This window comes from Puma concolor, chromosome D4 (assembly GCF_028749965.1).
Source record: "Puma concolor isolate L17-30 chromosome D4, mPumCon1.1.hap2, whole genome shotgun sequence".
Taxonomy (NCBI): Eukaryota; Metazoa; Chordata; class Mammalia; order Carnivora; family Felidae; genus Puma; species Puma concolor.
In genome coordinates, this window is record NC_141679.1 from 6,644,879 (window position 1) to 6,665,438 (window position 20,560).

The 20,560-nt window shown below is 35.7% G+C and overlaps 1 protein-coding gene across 7 annotated transcripts in view; it reads right to left on the reverse strand.

Moving 5' to 3' along the window:
- Nucleotides 1-20,560, reverse strand: part of JAK2 (Janus kinase 2) — a 164,498-nt gene that overhangs the window by 13,492 nt on the left and 130,446 nt on the right. For all 7 annotated transcript variants that reach the window (XM_086684883.1, XM_086684884.1, XM_086684881.1 and 4 more), the window contains 9 exons: nt 18,273-18,407; nt 16,626-16,713; nt 13,386-13,513; nt 12,499-12,637; nt 10,640-10,791; nt 10,338-10,488; nt 9,368-9,501; nt 1,114-1,303; nt 150-274 (listed from right to left, as the gene is read on the reverse strand). In XM_086684883.1, coding sequence (XP_086541009.1) covers nt 150-274; nt 1,114-1,303; nt 9,368-9,501; nt 10,338-10,488; nt 10,640-10,791; nt 12,499-12,637; nt 13,386-13,513; nt 16,626-16,713; nt 18,273-18,407 — 1,242 coding nt within the window. The remainder of the gene's footprint in view (nt 1-149; nt 275-1,113; nt 1,304-9,367; nt 9,502-10,337; nt 10,489-10,639; nt 10,792-12,498; nt 12,638-13,385; nt 13,514-16,625; nt 16,714-18,272; nt 18,408-20,560) is intronic.

Genomic DNA, 20,560 nt, shown 5'->3' on the forward strand with positions numbered 1-20,560 from the left:
TTTCAGCTAAGTTTTACAAAGATAAATAATTTAAATGGTCTTTCCTCTATATGTTTCCTTAATTATCAAAGGAAAACTCTAGAGGACTTTGTAACAATTACTTTAGCATGTTCTCTTTACTTACAACAAATAGGCAGGATATTAAGTACCTTGCATATCTGAGATGTATACTGCAGAAGTTTTTTATGATCTATCCGTTCTTTATGTTTTTGGAGATAATCTCGTAAACTTCCATATGGTAAATATTCCATAATTAATCTTAAGTTACGCCGGCCTTTTAACATACAAAGGGGAACACAATATTTTACTTTGTCACATTTTATTGTTAGATAATAGAAAACAAACATACATAAAAATGACTTAAAATATATAAACTCTGAGTCTATGGTAACAAAACTTGATTATAAATTAAGTGATGTAATAGTTAAGAACACAAGCTTTTTGAATCAAAAAGTTTTGAGTAAATTCCTAGCAGTGCTATTGCTGGGTCATAGGATAGATCTATTTTTAATTTTTTGAGGAACTGAGGAGGGCACCTGTTGGGATGAGCACTGGGTGTTGTATGGAAACCAATCTGACAATAAATTTCATATTTAAATAAATAAATAAATAAATAAATAAATAAATAAATAAAGTAAGGAAAAGAAGCTTTAAAATAGTTATGGTTTAATCTTATGTAACCCTTTCTGCAAACCCAAATAGTCTGATGAAAATTTCCTTTCTCCTCATCTGTAATGAGCAAAAAGTATCCAATTTAAAAAATATTTTCATAGAAGGGTGCCTGGTTGGCTCAGTCAGTTAAGCCTCCAACTCTTAATTTTGGCTCAGGCCCTGATCTCACGGTTTGTGAGTTCGAGCCTGTCATCAGGCTCTGCACGGACAGGTCAGAGCATGCTTGAGATACTCTCTTTCTCTCTCTGCCTTCCCCACACCCTCAAAAATAAACAAACATTTAGCCTACAATCACCAAGCACAATCTGCAGTGACATAAACACTTCTCTCCTTGGTCACTGGCATATTAGAAGTCCAGACCTTGAGACATTATAGGTTTCTATTACCCAGGATGCCAAGGACATACCTTGAGTTCAAAATAGGTTTCAATGGGCAACATACCAGCACTGTAGCACACTCCCTTGTACTTGACAATGTTGTCATGCTGCAGGGATTTAAGGATTTCAATTTCTCTTTCAAAGTCTCTCAGGTGCTCCTCAGTACTGTGCTGGAGCTTCTTCACGGCCACCACCTCCCCAGTGTTGTCTTGTAGAGGGTCATACCGGCACATCTCCACACTGCCAAAATTGCCCTAAACGGCACATCACAAGAGGACAGAAATCTCAAGTTTTCCAGAGAAATTACTAATGAAGTTTAATTAGGCGAAATTCCAGTAGCTAGAATTAGCAGACATATCTCTAAGCTTACATTAGGCAACTTTCAGAATAAGAAAAGGAAATAATATTTCAACAGGTAGGTAGTAAATCTATAAATTTGATTTCTTCAAAAGGAATTATAGGCTGAAATATAAACAACTTCAAACAAGCATTTAAACAAATCATGAACATGATTTATTAAGATAAGCCAAGATAATTCCTAAATCTCTATCACTAATTTCCAGGATGATCTTTGCTTCTTCACAATATACCCTTTGATATCACTGTCAGTGAGCTGGATGGAACAAGGAAGGGCCTGTTATGGACTGAGTGTCTGTGTTTCCCCCAAATTCCTATGATAAAGCCCTAACTACCAGTGGGAGTGTACTTGAAGACAGGGCCTGTGAAGAGGTGATCATAAAGTAAGGCCTTATTCCGATATGGCTGGTGCCTTTGTAAGAAGAGGAAAAGACACCAGAGCTCTCTACCACATGAAGACACAGCCAGGAAGGTGGCCATATGGAGGGAGGCCAAGAAGAGAGTATGCAATAGAAACTGAACCCTGCCAGCACCTTAACCTTAGACTTTCAGCCTCCAGAACTATGAGAAATAAATATCTGTTGTTTAAACCCAGTGTATGGTATTTTGTTACAGCAGCCTGAGCAGACTAATACAAGGTTGATTTATTTGCTAAAAGTGGAACTCGCAGTTGAAAGGATATGGACATTTCAAAGGTCCTTCACACACGCTGCAGCAGACACTTTTGAAGGGGTCACCTTCACTAGATTTAAGCTCTAATAAGCAGTGGGAAAAATGTCAATTTTATCATATTCCTGCCAACACTAACCATTGTTAATATTTCTAAATCTTTGTCAATTTGACAGGCACAAATCAATCTCACTGTTTAAATTTGGAATGCCTCTACTTTCTTTTGGAAGAAGAAGGTAAAGGCAAACACTGTGTGGGAAGAAAGATTTAGGACAGGAAACCAGAAGAGATTGAAAATGTTTGGAATGGGCAGTCACCACAGAAGAAATCAAATAAGGGAGAATAAAAGAACTATCAATTAAAACAGTCCTAAATACCAGCTAATGTTGGAAATCAATTTGCAATGGAAACAATAAACATTTATATCTGATTTCTTTCTTAACAGTGTTCGAGAGTTGAAAACACAAATAGAAAAAAATAATTCAGAATTTTATTGTTCCTGCACCAGGAAATGACAGGGAAAGTTAAAACAGACAATCATGGGAGGGAAGGTGACAGCACTGTGGATAGCAGCGGAAGCAGAGTGTAACTGCTTACCAGGAGGTCTACCTCCTCTGGAAAACGAGAGTTGGATCTAGAAGGTGGCTCACAGGCTTCAGGAACAAGAAAGGGTCAAAGACACTGGCAATGACAAAGACACCAAAGGAGGATGTATGTGTTGGGAAGAGTCTAAAGATACAAAGTTATAGTCAAGAGGGAGACTTCAGGGTCTGAATTCCATAAGTAAGATTATTATAAGGGATTACAGAATTCAAAGTGCACTCATTAACATGTTCACAGATTGAGATTGGGAAATTTAAAAAGGTATTCAATGGATGCCCCAAATAATAGGAGGAGTAAGGTGAAGATGAAAACAAGGAGCACCAAAAGTACTTGAAATGTGGATTACCAACCAAGATGTTGGCCAATGATGAGGAGAGACTAACCATATTCACATAGGACTATATATGATGCTGGAGATTCTAACTGTGGAAAAGTAGCAGCAAGGTCCAGATCTGTGTGTCCCAGATCTGCATCAGAGAGTAACAGGTAATAAAGAGGATTTCCAAAAAGCTAGGTTTTAACTGAGGTGACGAGTAAAGAATATAAGTATATGAGGACGTGAGTATAAAAGATCACAAAAATACTCATTTTAGAATTCTGATAGCAGAAGAAAGTTTTCACAATATTTTCTTAACTCTTTTTATGAATATTAAAATATACCATTATTTCTGTTGGTTTAAAAAATATGGAAATAATCTTGAGTACAAATCCCTCCTTTGAATATTTTTACCATGCTGCTAATTGAAAAGAATAAAAGAATGCAGTACACCAAAAATTGTGCTTTTATAAAATGAAAAAGTGATACGCACTTTTGTAGAGATGGTGTTTTAGATTGCTTCAATAAGGCAATACAAATAGCTAGACCACTGAACAATCAATTCTTTCAAATAAGCAAAGATGAAATTAATATTATATTGTCAAATGCAGCTAGAAAATATCTACATTAAAAAACTACCACTAGGGGAGTCTGGGTGGCTCAGTCGGATAAGTGTCCAACTCTTGGTTTCTTCAGGTCACGATCTCAGGGTTCTGGTTCCTTGGCTTTGAGCCTGCCTGGGACTCCGTGCTGTCATTATGGAGCCTGCTTGGGATTCTCTCTCTCCTTACTCTCTGCTCCTCCCCCATTCACTTGCACACACGTGCTCGCTTTCTCTCTCTCTCCTTCTCTCTCAAAATAAACAAATAAATAAATAAACTTTAAAACTGAAAAAAAAAAATGCTACCACTAAGGACCATACCATTTTCCTTTAACTTCCTACAAACTAAATTACTGAGAAATACATACGGTTGTAAATATACTTTGAAAATGTCACCCTTACAGTCTCCTCAATTTACATTATGTTTAAAATAATGTTAAATCCAAAGAACTGTGTAAAAAACTAAAAATGTTATAAAAAACAGGGAGGGGGACAAAAGAGAAGAGACTCATAAATATGGACAACAAACTGAGGGTTGCTAGAGGGGTTGTGGGAGGGGGGATGGGCTAAGTGGGTAAGGGGCATTAAGGAATCTACTCCTGAAATCATTGTGTCACTATATGCTAACTAATTTGGATGTAAATTTTAAAAAATAAAAAATTAAATTAAAAAAAAAAAACTAAAAATGTTAAAAATCAAAAGGAAAAAAACTCTTAGCTGCAATAATGGGGAATGTTGTAAATATATTACAGTATATTCACTTACAAAATTATGTTTCAAAAGAATATTAACAATGGGAAAATCCTGATATAACAAATGAAAAATAACGAGAATTATATATATATATATATATATATATATATATATTTTTTTTTTTTTTTTTTTTTTTTTAAGTTTATGTATTTGAGAGAGACAGCAAGAGCAAGCAGGGATGGGGCAGAAAGAGGGAGAGAGACAGAGAATCCCAAACAGGCCCTGCACTGTCAGCATGGAGCCCAATACAGGGCTCAAACCCACACAGCAAGACATCATGACCTGGGCCAAGATCAAGAGTAGGATGCTCAGCTGACTGAGCCACCCAGACACCCTGAGAAAATTGTATATATAGAATGATCTCCCTTCTGAAGCAAAGTTTGTGTGTAGGTGTACAGAGACTGAAGTGAAAGGAATGCATCTGTATTTTCCAATTACTCTGCAACAAATACATGTCGCTTCCATAACCGGAAAAAAGTCACTCTAAGAAAGAAAATATACTTCATAATTGTATAGTCTGATCTTTCCTCCTTGCTCATCTAAATTAGCAATGCTTTAATGTAATCTTTCTTACATCTCTTTCTTTTTTTTTTTTTTTAATTTTTTTTTTCAACGTTTATTTATTTTTGGGACAGAGAGAGACAGAGCATGAACGGGGGAGGGGCAGAGAGAGAGGGAGACACAGAATCGGAAACAGGCTCCAGGCTCCGAGCCATCAGCCCAGAGCCTGACGCGGGGCTCGAACTCCCGGACCGCGAGATCGTGACCTGGCTGAAGTCGGACGCTTAACCGACTGCGCCACCCAGGCGCCCCGACTTACATCTCTTTCTTAAACGCTAGCACATATCGCTAAAATACGTTCATTATATTCATTATATCCATACACCAAGATCTAATAAACAACAAAGGACTGAAATTAAAAGCTAAATTGTGTGGAAAGACAATGAATGTATGAATGCTATATGCTTCCAGAAAAGAGGAAAATTAATGACAGCTGGAGACATCTTAGGAAAATCTTTATGGCATAGATAACAATAATATGGCACTATGTAAGGAAACACTAAACACAGATATTTCTTTCCCTTTTATTTAGGAGTATGCTTAGGTTAAAAGTTTAAAGGTGTGTCTGTACATATTTTTACTTGTTTTAAGAAGAGAAAACTGGTGACGTGGGAGAGACTCACAAATGCCACAGACAGAATCTAGGGTAAGGTAAGTTCTGATTCTAAAAATCAAACTTTAAGATTTATTGTATCACTTTATTTATTTTTAACTCTTTAATGTTTATTCAGTTTTGAGAGAGGGAAAGAAAGAGAGAGTGCAAGTGGAAGAGGGGCAGAGAGAGAGGGAGACACAGAATCCAAAGCAGGCTTCAAGCTCTGAGCTGTAAGCACAGAGCCCGATGAGGGGCTCGAACCCATGAACCATGAGATCATGACCTGAGCTGAAGTTGGAGGATTAACCGACTGAGCCACCCAGGAGCTCCTATTATATCACTTTAAAAAGAGATTGTGTCCAATGGTTTTAGAAAGCATTAATTTATTCTTTAATATTATTAATTACTTGCTTTATGTTTTACAAATAATCACTAAAAGTTCTTCACTAATTTGCTGTTAAAATCTCTTTGTTTTTAAAGGAGCCAAAAGATAGTGAAGATACACACTTTGCTGTCTGGAACATTCATTTTCCAAAAATGGTTGAAAGCTTAAGGGGAGGTGTGGCTGTTAGAATACTGCTCCATTACCTCCCAGTTTATACTTCCTAATTCATTTCTACCCCTAAATCAGTCTCAACCGCCAGCTATGAGAAAGAACATCAATATTTAATAAAGAATAAATAAATAAAGGAGAAATACACAGTTTGGATTATATAATAAGGTAAATGAGGAGGGAAACACTATCATGATTTTTTAAGGAAGTTCAAGTATCTATTACTTTTAGAAAATAATGCAAGAAATCAGAAATTTAAATAAAAGAGTATAGTCTGAATAGGCAGATAGTAAATTATAGGTAATTACTGAACTAATGTAGGCTTGTTATATTAACTTAAACTTTTTTTAAGTAACTCCCATCTATGAATATATGTAGATGCATCACATTTATAGGCCTGTTCTTTTATAAAAGTACATTTTAATAAAATAATTTACATACATACTTAAATCTAGCTGAATTTGAATTAATGCAAATATTGAATGAATTAAGCTTAAATTAATGAGATTTTAGGGTAATTATGAATAATAAGGAATTGTATAAAAAAACAAAACATACCCCAATAATGTCAGATAATATTCCTGAAAATAATTTTATAATATTCTTGTATAGGTAAGTATACTACAATTCACTGCAGAACTGTTTGACTTAGAAATATTTATTGGGTAATTTTATTTTATTTTATTTTTTTAATATTTATTTTTGAGAGAGAGAGAGAGAGAGACAGACAGACAGACACAGAGCACGAGTTGGAGAGGGGAAGAGAGAAAGGGAGACACAGAATCTGAAGCAGGCTCCAGGCCCTGGGCTGTCAGCACAGAGCCTGACATGGGGCTCGAATCCACAAACCATGAGATCATGACCTGAGCCGAAGTCGGCTGTTGAACTGACTGAGCCACCCAGGCACCACTTTTCTGGGTAATTTTAAACAAATTCCAATCAAGTACTGAATAACAACATAGTGTTGTATCCTATTTTTTTAAAAATTCTTACAACTAATAATCAAAATTATGTAAGGGCCATATTAATAGAATTTTACATGAAAAAGCAATCTGTAATTAGAAAAGTATGTGATATCTCAAAAAATATTTGAATAGTTCATAAATATACACGAGTTACAATGTTGACACTTGTACCAATTCACACCTTATGAAAATTTTAGAAGTTGTGATCAGTATGAAATTTAATTTAAATAGTGAATGTACTTATCACACTGTTAGTTGCAATCCACCTCCTCCAGCTAAGCTATAAACTACCAAGACAATGGCTATATCCTATATCCATAGTGACCAGTCGGGCACCTGGAACTTAGTAAGAACTCAAATATTTGTATATTAAAGCCACATGAGGGGCACCTGGGTGGCTCAGTAGGTTAAGTGTCCGACTTCAGCGCAGGTCATAATCTCCCAGTTTGTGAGTTCAAGCCCTGCGTGGGGCTCTGTGCTGACGGCTCAGAGCCTGGAGCCTGCTTCAGATTCTGTGTGTCCTCTCTCTGTCCCTCCCCTGCTCTCTCCCTCTCTCTCCCTCTCTCTCAAAAATAAAAATAAACATTAAAAAAAACCCCACATCATTTCAGGAAAAAAACTGACAACTAGAAGTAACTCAGACCCTCCCAATGATGTCTGGTTCCTAGATTACCCTTTAGATTTTCATGCACTGGCTTAAAAATTTCTGACTCCTGGGGCGCCTGGGTGGCGCAGTCGGTTAAGCGGCCGACTTCAGCCAGGTCATGATCTTGCGGTCCGTGAGTTCCAGCCCCGCGTCGGGCTCTGGGCTGACGGCTCAGAGCCTGGAGCCTGTTTCAGATTCTGTGTCTCCCTCTCTCTGACCCTCCTCCATTCATGCTCTGTTTCTCTCTGTCTCAAAAATAAATAAACGTTAACAAAAAAATTTAAAAAAAAAAAAAAAAAAAAAAAAAAAAAAAAAAAAAATTTCTGACTCCTAAAGTGAAGGAATCTACAGTGGATTTTGGAATTTGAAACACTGTTTTCCTAGAAAATGCCCTTATTATCATACAAATGTTCATATATTCATGTTCATATTGACACCTGGGAAAATACAGAAGCATTAAGAAGCTTATTAAAAATACCCACATCAACTGAAGATAATAAAATTTCACTACACATTGCTCCCTTTACTTCAAGTAAGTTGCATTTTATTTTCCGAAACTTTCTGTACAGTCTACCAAAAAACAATCTCTGGGAGATAAAATAATTCCCATTAAAAGCTGGGATCCATGGATGAAAGAAATTAAGTGGCCTGTTCAGAACAACAGAGAAAAAATAATTTCAAGGTTTTCATGATTTTGTGACTAGTGACCATGTTACTAATCTATGACTAATACGTCTGGTCATGAAAATATTTGCATATAACAATAAATCAAGATGTATTCAACCACAAACATGTAAGTAATAAATAGGATAAGTGAGCTTGGAGGCAGATATTCTGAGCCTGTCAATAACCACGTGAGCGAGCCTGGAAGTAGACCTTGCCCTTGTCAAGCCTTCAGATGAGAATGCAAGGCCTGAGTGACAACTTGATTGCAGTCTTGGGAGAGACCGGGAGCTGGAACCACCCAGTCGCTCCCAAATTTCTAATTCCTAAACTAGGGTGAAAATAAATGTTTGTTGTTTCCCTCTGTTAGTTTTAGGGTAATCTGTTACACAGAAACAGATAACTAATACACCCCAAATACCCACATCTTCTATTTCCAATTTGTAAGCCACATGGTACAGAACTCTATACTAACAAGCTTAGGGGTAGAAAGAGAGCTTACCACTTTAATTGGACCTGTAAAGAACTAAGCTTTTCCTGGTCTTACTTAAAATATGTAGGCTATGTATGACTGTGTGACTTTTAGCAGATAGAAGACTGTCTTGCTAACGAACATGGTCCAGTCAGACTGACTAGAAAAGGAGATAGGTAGAAAGGCTTAGTTATTCCTTTCTCTACTGCATAACTGAAGTGCCTCTACCAAGAAAGAGTCCCACGGTCAAATCAATAGGGGAAATACTAATTATCATCCTCTTAAAGATGTTCAATGCACACTACATGTAAAGTTCTGAGAGGTTCTTCAGTAAAAAGAGCTATTTATTGAACACGGCCTTTCTCCAACATCTGATGACTAAGCCTTTCTTCTACAGACACTTCCTAAAATTTTGCGCAAAGTGAAAATTAGAGAATCTTTAAAGCCTTTATTTTCTGAATAAAATGTTCTATGATTATACGTTAACCCTTTACACTTGATCTTAGCCAAAAGGCCGAGAAGCGACATATACGTTAGCTATGTAAAAAAACTCTGACACCTCACCTTGCCAAGCTGCTGTAGAAATTTCAAGTGTCTCTCTTCAAACTGTGTCGGGTCTCGGTCTTCAAAAGCTCCAGAAAACCCAAGGGTGCCTATCCTATTTGGCAACATGTCATTTTCTGTTAATAGCTCGTAATCTGGAGAGAGAAAGTACATGAGTACTGTGGGCTGGCAGATCACATCGTCTGGGTTAAAAGGTATGTATACAAGCTAACCAAAATAATCAATGATCTCGAAACACTAAATACAAATTAATACAGGACAACTCTAATAGTTTATATTAACAAAGTCTTTATTACCCATAACCTAACAGGCTTTCAAAAAAGACTTTTGCAAAGGAAAATTACTTGCTAAAAACAGGCAGTTTCAGTAGTATTTTTAAGTAAGATTATATTATTTTGACTTCTGCGGCGTGAATGGTAAATAGTACTGGAACAGGAAATACCTATGGGTCAGATATATGTACATTTAGCTACATATTTTAAAGGAGGAGCGGGCAAATAAAAACAAACCTACTTCATGTTTAAAAAACCACTCAACTATAAAATATAGCTAAAAAAAAAGAAAAATTGCTTTTAAAAAGTCAAATAAGCCAAATAAACTTATACAATATACTATTCATTAATTGGTAAGGTAAAACCGGGTTATTGAAGGGGCCTCTGTTAAAAATGGAGAGACTGCTGAATCAAGACAACTAGAATATGTACGAAGTAGGAAAAGTCATATGAACATAAGAGACTAAGACAGTCTAAAAGGCATCAATGTTCACTATATTGTACACTTGAAACTAATATAACACTGTATGTTAACTAACTGGAATTAAAATTAAGACCAAAAAAAAAAAAAAAGATATCGAGGAACTTCTTGTAAGGGATTACAAGAAGATCTTTACAAATTAGTAAAGATTTGTTAAAAACTATGAAGATAGAAAGGGGACCTGGAAAAGCAGTAAGACTATTCCATCAATACATACCTGGAGTAAACAAACTATTAAGATCTCGTATGATGGCTCTGAAAGAAGGTCTAAAATCTGGTTCATAATCCATACAATTATTAATAAGATTTGCTAATTCTGTCCACTTTGGTGCAGGAAGCTGGTGCCTATCTTCATAAAACTGGAGCTTCTATAATGAAAGAACCAGATGAGAAATTGTATAATGTGATAATCAAGCTTTTTTTTTTTTAAACATAAGATAGGCTAAAAAGTATCAAATCATAGGAAAGAAAATCAAGGGTCACAGAGTAAGTCCAACTTCACAGTGGATATAAACTCACTCTTTGAGAATCCAAAGCACTCAGAGGCTTGTCTCCTCCACTGCAGATTTCCCACAAAGTGGTACCAAAACTCCATTTGTCTGTTGCCAAGTTTAGATTTTTAGGATTTTCAATGCATTCAGGTGGTACCCATGGTATTCTCTCCTGAAGAACTTTGAAATGATAGCAATGAAGTATGGTTAAATAGTTCCCACAAGTAAATAATTATTTAATATGCAAATAATTTCAAACTGATTTGGATAATCTGGTCTTTTTTGCGGGGCTGTGAGTTGTGTGCACCACACAAGCAAATGTACACATTTACGAGCCACAAGGGACCTTTGAGGGCATCTAATTCATTATCTCAGCTTTAACAATGACAACACTGAGACCCATAAAAACTGAATAATTTGCCTAAAGTCACAAAATTTGTTAGCAGCATGGAGAGAATTAGAATCTTAGACAACAAACTGTGTATCAACTAAACTTCCTTTCATTGAGCCATAGTGTTTCAACTCGTGTCCAACTCTCTATACCCTTCCTAGGAGTTGTGCATTCAATAAAATTTTTTTTCCCATAACACTTGTCCTAAATTGCCTTTTGATTTTTGTATTTCTTTACAATGCGTAAATAGTAAAGGTAATGTTAACATCATTCTGAGCTAATGATTCAGGAGCAGTGGCAATTCCAACTTGTACACGAAAATACAAGGACCAACAGACAGATGAATTACTTAATTATCCCAAGATATTCTGAATACGGAATTGATACAGGTAGTCTCTGCTAAGATCATGGAATTTCACAAGTAAAGGTGCTATGGTCTTTTTTGACCTCATCAGAAAACCGTCATCCAAGGAAGGAGACAGCACTTTTAAATCCACCTTCTGGTAATCTGGTATGGATAAACAGAAAAGTAAATAAAATGATATAGAAGAATGAAGGATAATCTGTTGCATCTTTTAGTATATTTTGGTAAAGCAATATGAATATTTTTGCTAATGAAGAGATTAAAGAGTACAGGTTCCTTTCTCTTTCACGGTATGAAGAAATTTTCTCCTTAATTTCCATTCCAAAGAATAAAATTTCCCTTAATATAGGTTCTAAGATCCTATAGCATTTTCCGCCTTATTGTCTGTCTTTACTGTCAGAGAAGCTATCAAGTTTCAATACTGTTGGCTCAAATAGGATACATCAAGGCACAAATGTTGATCAATTTACAGTCTACATCTAGTACATTCAATTAGAGACACTAGCTAAGATAATGAAATACAGTTACAACATTATTTGTACCAAGAAAACTCCTTTCAACTATGTGACTGAAATTTTTACTTTGTTAACTAGAAAGCTAACAAACACAAAAGATTTTTTTTCAAGTTTTAAAAAGTCAGAATTAGCTGAATAATTAAACTAAATAAGATCTCAAAGTAGGTAATAGGTCTTCTCAAAATTTTATTTAGTGACTGAAGGAAAGAAAAATTTAGATAATTTATTTGTGTCTCAAAGAATATATTAGAAAATTTCACATTAAAAAATTGATAAAATCTGAACTTCCATACAAGCAGGGATTAAAACTGTTTAAAAAATCATTTTACAGTCCATGATAACATGCATATAAGAAAGGAAAAATGGAGACTAGGATGTAACTATAACTTAATTTGGATTGCTAAAAATGGTAGTTGAATTTTATTATTAATCAAGAACATGTCAATAAAAGAGTTTGAGAAAAAAATTAACAACATGCTTTTTGTACCACTGTCCAATAGAGACGTGCAATCACTATGTCGTTCACCTGAATCTAATGTAACATTGTGTGTCAGCTATACTCAAATAAAAAAAATCAAAAAGAAAAAAAAGTTAAATGAGATTCCTGTCGAACTTACTGTCCTTTGGCAAAACTGTAATACTAATGCCAGGATCACTAAGTTTGATGAAAGGAGGATTTCCTGTCTTTCTGTCTTCTTCTCTGATAAGCAGAATATTTTTGGCACACACATTCCCATGAATAAGGGCTTTTTCTTCCTGTCAAAGTTAAATGCACATTCAAATATCAATCCACGAATATTTGAACACTTAGTATACCCAAAGTTCCAAAATGGATTTAAACGAAAAAAATAGGGCAGTATTAACTAATAAACACTAATTTGGAACCATGCTTTGACATAAAAGAAAGTTTTACGGCAGCACGGTGCTTTTTGCTTTACTTTTCAAATGACACACCAATCTGCACCCACGATGAAACAAAGATCTTAAAAGTACTCAGTTCCACTTCATTTTCCAAAGCTGCGATTTTAAACAGTAATGAGTACTATTCCTGTTCAGCGGCAGGACACGGGTGCACTCTGAGGGATCCGATCACCGGCTGGCCCCCCTGGTATTCTGGTCCTCTGGCAATGCTGCTTTCTCACCGCACATAAGGGCCGGTTGTCAGCAGGTACTCTAACAAGGGATTTTCTGCAGGGATTTTCTGCTATCCGTAGCCGGCAGAACGTGTTTCTGCGTAATTTTTTATTAAATTCTCTAAACCCAACTGACACAAACTACAGATTGTCTACCAGCAATTTTAAGAGATAGGATGACAAATCTCTTTCAGAAATGATTTTACATAAATAAATATATGCCTAAAATAACCTCTTTCACCAACTAACAGATTCTTTTAAATGACTCAACGTTCATTCACAGATTTCTTTCTTGTTCCTGGGTCAAGATCCTTTCTACATTGCTTCGGAAGACAGAATGTTTTTGATAAAAAATTACACTTATTACTTACTAGAAAATGCATGGCCCATGCCAACTGTTTAGCCACTTCAAGTTTCCATAATATACTTATAGAATTTTTATTCTTTTTCAGGTATGTATCTAATGATCCAAATTTTACAAACTCCTGAACCAGAATATCTGCATTAAAATATACAAACAATAAGGCTCAAGTACAAATACAATAAAAATACGTGTAATTTTAAACTTTTATAAAATATATTTATAATATATGAGTATTATAGGTAAAGAGATTAAATTATGCAAAATCTACTAATTTAAAGAAAACTTAACAACAACATACCATTGTATTTTTGGGTTTTAGTTTATTCACAAAAGCAAGATATAGGAATCTAAACAATTACGTATATATATAATAATATATAATATATATGTTATATACTTTTCTTATAATGTTAATATACATATATAACTACTCCAGCATACCTCCATGTATTAGTACTGAATTATGGCTGCTTTTTTTAAACAAATGAAAGTTTCTCAGAGCTAACTTATCTTGCATGATACTACCGTAGCATCCCCAGTTTTTTTTTTTAAGTTTATTTATTCTGAGACAGAGATAGTGCCAGTGTGAGAGGGGGTGAGAGAGAGAGAGAGAGAGAGAGAGAGAGAGAGAGAGAGAGAGAGAGAACACTCCAAGTAGGCTCCATGCTGCCAGTCCAGAGCCTCACATGGGGCTGAACTTAAACCGTGAGATCATAACCTGAGTCAGGTTATGATCTTGACCAAGAGTCAGACGCTTAACCTACTGAGCCACCAAAGTGCCCCAGTGTCCCCAGCTTATCTGTGGTTTTGTTTTCCACAGCTGCAGCACCCATGGTCAACAGGTTCAGAAGCAGATGATCCTCCTTCCGACTTTCTGTCAGAAGGCAGTAGCCTAATGCTATGTCACAATGCCTACGTCACTCACCTCATTCCATCTCATCACATACATATTTTATCATCTCACATCATCACAAGAAGAAGGGTTAGTATAAAATATGATATTTTGAGAGAGAAATCACATTCACATAAAACTTTATTATAGTATATTGTTATTACTGTTCTGTTATTATTATTATCTCTTACTGTGCCTAATTTATAAATTAAACTTTATTATATGCATGCACGTATACGAAAAAAACATAGTGTATATAGGGTTGGCTACTGTCCTCAGTTTCAGGCATCCACTGGGGGTCTTGGAACAATATCCTGCAGATAAGAAGGGACTACTGTATTTAGACATCAAAACTTCCTGAAATTCTTCTTCTACACATAAAAACTTATAGCAATGTCTATTCTATCACAGGCATTAAGGAGAATGTGAGTTTGAACTCCATTCTTCCTTTTAATTTATGCTGCAAAAAAGCAAAAATTTGTTTTGCATGGCTTTATCTTTAAAAGTATATTTTTAAAATAGTATTAAGATATATTTTGCCAGAAAAACAAGAGTTTGCTTCTAAAAAACTCCTGACTGCCTTTAAGACATATAAAAATTTCCAGCCCTGTCAGTATTGACCAAGTTCCCCAAAGCCAAGACTATTTCTACATTAAGACATGTTATCTAATAATTAAACTGGGTTTAGGATTTATTTACAGTCATCTAGTACTAATTTGTAATATAATAAGCTCAGGTTCTCAATTTCAAATATAAATTTATTGAGATTATTTTATTGTTTCTTAAGCATAAACAGTAAGTTCTATAAATGAGAAAAAAAGGACTTCATCTTTTTAATCATAAAAAAGGAAAATTAAGATAAAATAAAAACCAAAAAAATTCAAGCAAAAAATTTCAACAAGGCATCGTGACACATATCTTTAAAGAAATTCTGACAGACTTTCACACTGTAATCCATGTTAGCTCATGGCCTAGTGAGCAATTCGGGGCCTATGCTACATACAGGCCTATGCTTCACATTATTTGTTTTAAAATGCATACTGTAGGTCTTACCTCAAATTGTGATTCTGCCTGATCTAATATTACAATTACTTAGTTCTCACTTGGTATACATCAGTTTTGGACCTTGCTGGGTAACTAAGACAAATTTAATGACTGTTTTGCTACCCATAGTTAATTTAGAAAACACAATCCATATACTGATAACTAAGAACTGACCACAGGTAAATTTATGTCACAGCAAGTGTCAAAAAGAGAAGGAAATGAAAAAAAAGAATAAATATCTAAGAGTTACAATGAACAAAGCTTAATGAAACTATTTTATGCGGCACTAAAAACCTACTATGTTTCACAGATACCAACTGACTGTCGTAAGTTCCATTGTTTTATGTGCCGTAAAAGAAAAAAATTGCCAATTAAATAATGACTTATCATTGATTATATCACACATCCCAATTTCAGGTATTTTTAAATGTGAAAAAAGTGTTTCACAGGATCAGTGAAATATACAAGCAAGCATAAGAACTGGAATTACATGCTCTGAAACACTGTTTTCCGACTTTTTAAAGAAATGTATTCTTTCATCCCCCTTAATGAAAAATTATGACAAACATCAATAAAAAAAGAGAGAAATTCAGAACCACTCTAGTCAGGGATAAGTGAGCAGTAGTCTCATTATTGCACTTAGGTTTACTCTCACTTCATCAACCCCCTGAGGTACCTAAATACCTCCACAGAACAGATTTGAAAATCACTCTTTGAAAAGACAATCGATTTTCAAAAATATGAAGACATGTTATATAAGCATGGATGCATATTTACTCCACATTACTAATAGAAAATAGAGAATTATGTAATTTTCTGAATGTAAACTTGGTTTTTATGAACAGTCTAAATTTAGCCATAGAATATATCAAATATCAACATCCAATCATTTCAGTCAGTTCCACTACAAATTCAACCTATAGTTTATGTTTTTTACGTAATTCCAAATAAATTTGTACTAAAATGGCCAGTTATTCCAATGACATATTGAACCAGCCACAATCTGTATTGGTATGGTTAACAGAAAAGATTATAAGACATGTTTACTCGAAGACTCTGCTGTTTGGACATTTTGACATAAGGCATATTAACTGTTTTCTGCATTTTAATTTCATTCATTCATTTCCTTTTTTAGAAGACATTGCTGAACAGTTCTACGATGTTTTTGGTTTCGACAATATTTAATTCCTTTCAACATGGTTTATACTGATACTTAATTATGATCCTGAAATTGAATTTTCTATATACACAACACTAGATGCTCTGAGAAAGGCATGATATGAACATAAGGAAGCCTGTAGTTTTACTTACTTTCCTCTCCACAGACACATACTCCATAATTTAAAACCAAGTGCTTGTGAGAAAGCTGGCTCATCATGCTTGCTGCTTCAAAGAAAGACTAAGGAAAAGAAAAAAAACATACAAAAATTACAAAAGAATTATTGTTTGTGTCTAAAAATGTTCATAGGTCAGATAGATACTGTCTGTCATAAGAGAAATGCACTTTTTCCTTATTCTCAGGACACAGACAAGGCTAATGCGCTGTGGTTCCCTTAGATGGACTTGACACTTCTATCAACCTCGATGCTAGAGTTCATTCAGAGAAAGCCCCTGAGAAAGCCTGGAATAAGAAAATATCAGTGAGAGAGAGCAATAGTGGTACAGGGCAATATGAATGATACAAGATCAGCAGCCTTAGACCCACAGCACCTGGAGGAGAGAACAGAGGCAGACGCCAGAGACACTAAGTAAATGGACGAGAGCTTCAAATAACTTCTCAAAGAATCAAGACTGATCACTGTGCAGATAAAAGATCATGACAACTATGTCAGACATGTTATTAATATCACTCTAACTCAACTAACCTCTGACTAGACCTTCTGGATACAGTTGTGAAGGATCACAACCACCAACACTGTGGTATCCTGGGTTAGAAAAACTTTCACTTGTATGCTTCACGTCACCTTCCGCTAACATCATTTAAGACATGTTACTCACCGCAAATGTTTATTATGTCATGTTTGGTGATGCTTTGCTATGTAAAGGACCCTGACAACTGACAAGCAGGTTTCTGCTGGCTAGCATGTCCAGATCATGCCCAGAGGCATCCGCATTTCACCTGAAGCATTCTTTAGGACAGTGCCTTTCAAAAATTTTTTTAAAAATAGATTAAACCATGGAAGAAATCTGTAGAAACCCATAAAGCTCTGGAGAACCAAGTTTGAAAGCCACTGGCTTAATATATGCAGAAATGTAGTAATACCCATAATACAATGTTATGAGTAATTAGTTTAGAAATAAGTTATTATTTAAAAAATCCTATAATTCTCTACACCCCCACCCCCAGAAAGCATCCTCAGAAAGGTCCTTGATATGTATACTTTTAAAAATTACAGTTTAGGGGCGCCTGGGTGGCGCAGTCGGTTAAGCGTCCGACTTCAGCCAGGTCACGATCTCGCGGTCCGTGAGTTCGAGCCCCACGTCAGGCTCTGGGCTGATGGCTCAGAACCTGGAGCCTGTTTCCGATTCTGTGTCTCCCTCTCTCTCTCTGCCCCTCCCCCGTTCATGCTCTGTCTCTCTCTGTCCCAAAAATAAATAAACATTGAAAAAAAAAAAATTTTAAAAATTACAGTTTCGGGGCGCCTGGGTGGCGCAGTCAGTTAAGCGTCTGACTTCAGCCAGGTCACGATCTCGCGGTCCAAGCCCCGCGTCAGGCTCTGGGCTGATGGCTCAGAGCCTGGAGCCGGTTTCCGATTCTGTGTCTCCCTCTCTCTCTGCCCCTCCCCCGTTCATGCTCTGTCTCTCTCTGTCCCAAAAATAAATAAACGTTGAAAAAAAAAATATTTAAAAAAAAAAATTACAGTTTTGAAAAGCTGCATGCATGAATGTGCTGTGTCCATATGATTGCATATGTTTAAATGTCATAAACTACATGAGCTATACAAAGAATATACACACCTCTGAATAGTTTCTGTGTGCTTTATCCAGAACTTTTAAAAGAACTTCTGTTTCATGCAGTTGACCATAGTCTCCTACTTCTCTTCTTACACCTTTAAAAATTTTTGTAAAAGTGCCTTGCCCAAGGCTTTCATTCTTTAAAAGAAAAAAAGGAAAAATAAGAATCAGCAAAGATGAAGAAAGATATAGGAATTAGGAAATATGTTTAATGACAAAGGGTTTTTAAAAATCCATAAGCAAATATTAACTGTACTTTGTAATAAAAGACAGAACATAGGGATTAATGAATAAAGTCCATTTTGGTTCCACCATGTTCTTAAACCCCCTGAATTAGCTATAACTATCACTTTTTCATAGTGTCAGTGTTTACCTACATTTATTTGCATACGAATATTTTTGTTTGCCTTTCATAATAGTGAAAGGAAGTACAGTCTGGTCTGTGGAGGCAGAGAGAGTGTAGAACTCCTAGTTGTATGACCTTTTGCGGCTATTTGATCTCTGTGCTGCAGGTATCCTGGTTTCCTTATCTCAGGAATGCGGATAATCAATTTTGCATATTCTTGTTATGAGCAATAAATTAATAAATACATGAAAGCACTTAGTACAGTCCATACCACATGGACTTGATATGCGTTAGTGATTACTGCTATCACTAGTGTTTCTTGCTTATCCTTACAAAACAGTTGTTGAAAGACTGCACCCTGAAGTCGGGCTGTCGGTGTTCAAACTGAAGCTCTACTGTTACTGGTTTTGTAATGTTAGGTCATGTAGCAACTCTCTGCTTGCTGTTATTTACAGGAAGATTCAAGTCTTTATAATTCTGTATAATTCCATCTATTGTATCCTTACGGAACTCAGACATCAGTTATTCTTCCTCATTCCACTCTCTGTGTCCCTTAATCTCTTTCATAATTTCCATTTCTTTCTCCCTATCTGCTGCACCTGAAAATTTTTCAGATTTTGCAATTCACTAATTCTCCCTTCAACAATGGATAATCTGCTCCTTATTTTGTTTTAACGTCAATGAGCATATTTTTCACTTCTGTATTTTCCTTTCTCCAAATTGTTCTGGTCTTTTTGATAATGTCTTGGTTTTTTTCCCCATGTTTTCAACTCCATTTGTATCTTTAAACATATATATATATTTTATAAACTCAATCTGAAAAGTCTGTTATATGAAGTTCTTAAGAGGTCTAATGTAGATGTTTGTTGGTCTGCTGACTCTTGCCTAATTCTGAATTATTTCCTTGAATGTTTTACAATTTTTGATTAAAAGCTCATGTTTATTTTCTTTGTGGGGATTCTGGGTGGCCTAGGGTAAGAGTATGTTCTTCCAAAAAGATTTTGTATTTGCTTCTTCCAAGCATCACAGGGTAACACTTTTATTTTAATGTATTGGCTTAGAGTTTCTCAGACTATGCAGATGGTATAAAGAAATCGAAACTGGAAAGCTTATAGTTACAAATTCTCAGGAGAGACTTTTTTCTCTAAGAACCCAACAAAAGCAGACAACACTCCTTTTCTTCTCCTTTTCCTAGTGGATGAATTTTTCATAATCCATGTTGTTTTACTGGGGATGTATTTATTTGAGGGTCCTGGTTTTATTCTGAGATGGTCTCAATTTTAACTCCTGGTCTTGTGGTGGCCTTATAAGGCTTGGCCCTTCTTCGTGTTGCTTGTGATCTTAATTCCCTTGTTTAATGAAACAAATCCCAACCTCCCAACATCATCCTGCAGCCCAAACATCAGCTCTTATGCACACTTGGTTTTCAGTTCCTTCTTTATTTTTAACTCCATGCATTTCCCTTACTTTCTTGAGAACTTAAGAATTAAGACATAGGTCTTTTGTAGAAGAAGATTTTTAAGTTTTAATTTAAGATTTAAAAAGAAATATTTTTAATTTTTTTAAGTTCATTTATTTTTAGAGAGAGAGAGCATAGCAGGGGAGGGGCAGAGAGAGAAAGAGAGAGAGAGGAAGAGAGAGAATCTCAAGCCAGCTCTGTGCTGTCAGTGCAGAGCCTGATGTGGGGCTCAATCTCATGTACCCATGAGATCACAACCTCAGCCAAAATCAAGAATTGGACACTTGCAGTGCCTGGTGGCTCAGTCAGTTGGGTATCCAACTTTGGCTCAGGTCATGGTCTCACAGTTCATGGGTTCAAGCTCCGTGTGGGCTCTGTGCTGATGGCTCGAAGCCTAGAGCCTGCTTCAGATTCTGTGTCTCCATCTCTCAACTGCCCCTCTCTTGCTTGCACTCTGTCTCTCTGTCTCTGTCTGTCTGTCTCTCT